The 1,180-nt window shown below is 51.2% G+C and overlaps 1 protein-coding gene across 1 annotated transcript; it reads left to right on the forward strand.

The window, feature by feature from the left end:
• Nucleotides 1-657: 657 nt before the first annotated feature.
• On the forward strand, nt 658-1,068 carry VOLCADRAFT_101519 (uncharacterized protein; the record flags this gene model as incomplete). Its single annotated transcript, XM_002959962.1, has 1 exon — nt 658-1,068. One exon carries the CDS (start codon nt 658-660, stop codon nt 1,066-1,068), a length of 411 nt encoding a protein of 136 aa, XP_002960008.1.
• Nucleotides 1,069-1,180: the final 112 nt, after the last annotated feature.

A 1,180-nucleotide genomic window follows, 5' to 3' on the forward strand; every position in this document is an offset into this window, starting at 1 on the left:
GGTCGCATCCATCCCGTCTTCCACGTCTCACGCCTGCTTCCTTGGTCTCGATACCATATGAAAGGAACTGGCTCCAGTTGGCGACTGGAGGAAGCATGAGTTCCTAACTTGCCCGATCTGCAGAGCCCAACATCAGACGCTGGCTGAGAGACAAGGAAGAGAAGAATGCTAAGCTTATAATTATGGTGTAGGGATGCCTTAAATAGTCTGACAAAGCCATGCACGACACAGAGTCGTACTGACCAAAGCCAAACCATACCTACTCAGTAACGAACACAAATCCCTTACAGCCTTTCTGTGGAATGTTGGGATTAGTTCTTGTCCCGCCTCTGGTGCCGTACGTGAACCGCAGACATATAACGGTATTTAAGCAGCCCCTCGCACAAATGTGTCCGGTCGTACTCTGCCGAATAGACCCTCCGTACTTCGTCCCCAAAGCCAGGAGCGAATTTTGCCTCGCGGATGCGCACGTGCGTTTCGAAAAATGCGCCTGTACAAGTGTATGTAAATTTTCTTGGCGAAAAGTCGTGGTGTGTCAGCGCGCTTGTGCGGCAGCATGTTGGCCACAGTTGCACGCGGCAAGCAGGACCGTAGGAATGTATGGCTGTCTTGACGTAACTGAAAGCATATAACTTGGTATCAACACGCGCTCATGGAATGGCCGCGGAAGATGAAGCGCCTGGCGAAGCGGCACTTTTCGAAAAGACGTGGCGCCTGCTTACATACGCAAACAGCATCTTTTTTCGTCTGAAGTCAAAATACAAACTGTCGCAAATTAAAGATAGCATACACAAAATTAAACATAAGAACTGGAAAATCGGTCACAGCTGTGTAACTGAAATGGACGCCGCAGAAAACTTGGAGCAGGTTTTTTCAGTGCATATGGCCGCTCCTGCGTTAGCCGTGTTGCAGCAGCTCCGGAAGGACCTCAGCAAGCAGCAGGCTCAGAAGCTGCTGGACAACCACCGTAACTTTCTTCAGTTGGGCACGTGCAGTTTTGGTCGGCGGGGTCAAACATCTTACGCATTGCGCACGGAAGCCGAGGTGCAACACGACGCTAAAAACTGAACGATTGCGTCTTGGCTGGCCGGCCGGGGATTCTTCGCCGGCCGCGAGCATCTATCGCGCTTCGTAACATAGCCCATTTCCGAAAGTTTATTCACGCCCATGCACTTGCGCA

This window comes from Volvox carteri (assembly GCF_000143455.1).
Source record: "Volvox carteri f. nagariensis unplaced genomic scaffold VOLCAscaffold_2050, whole genome shotgun sequence".
Lineage (NCBI taxonomy): Eukaryota > Viridiplantae > Chlorophyta > Chlorophyceae > Chlamydomonadales > Volvocaceae > Volvox > Volvox carteri.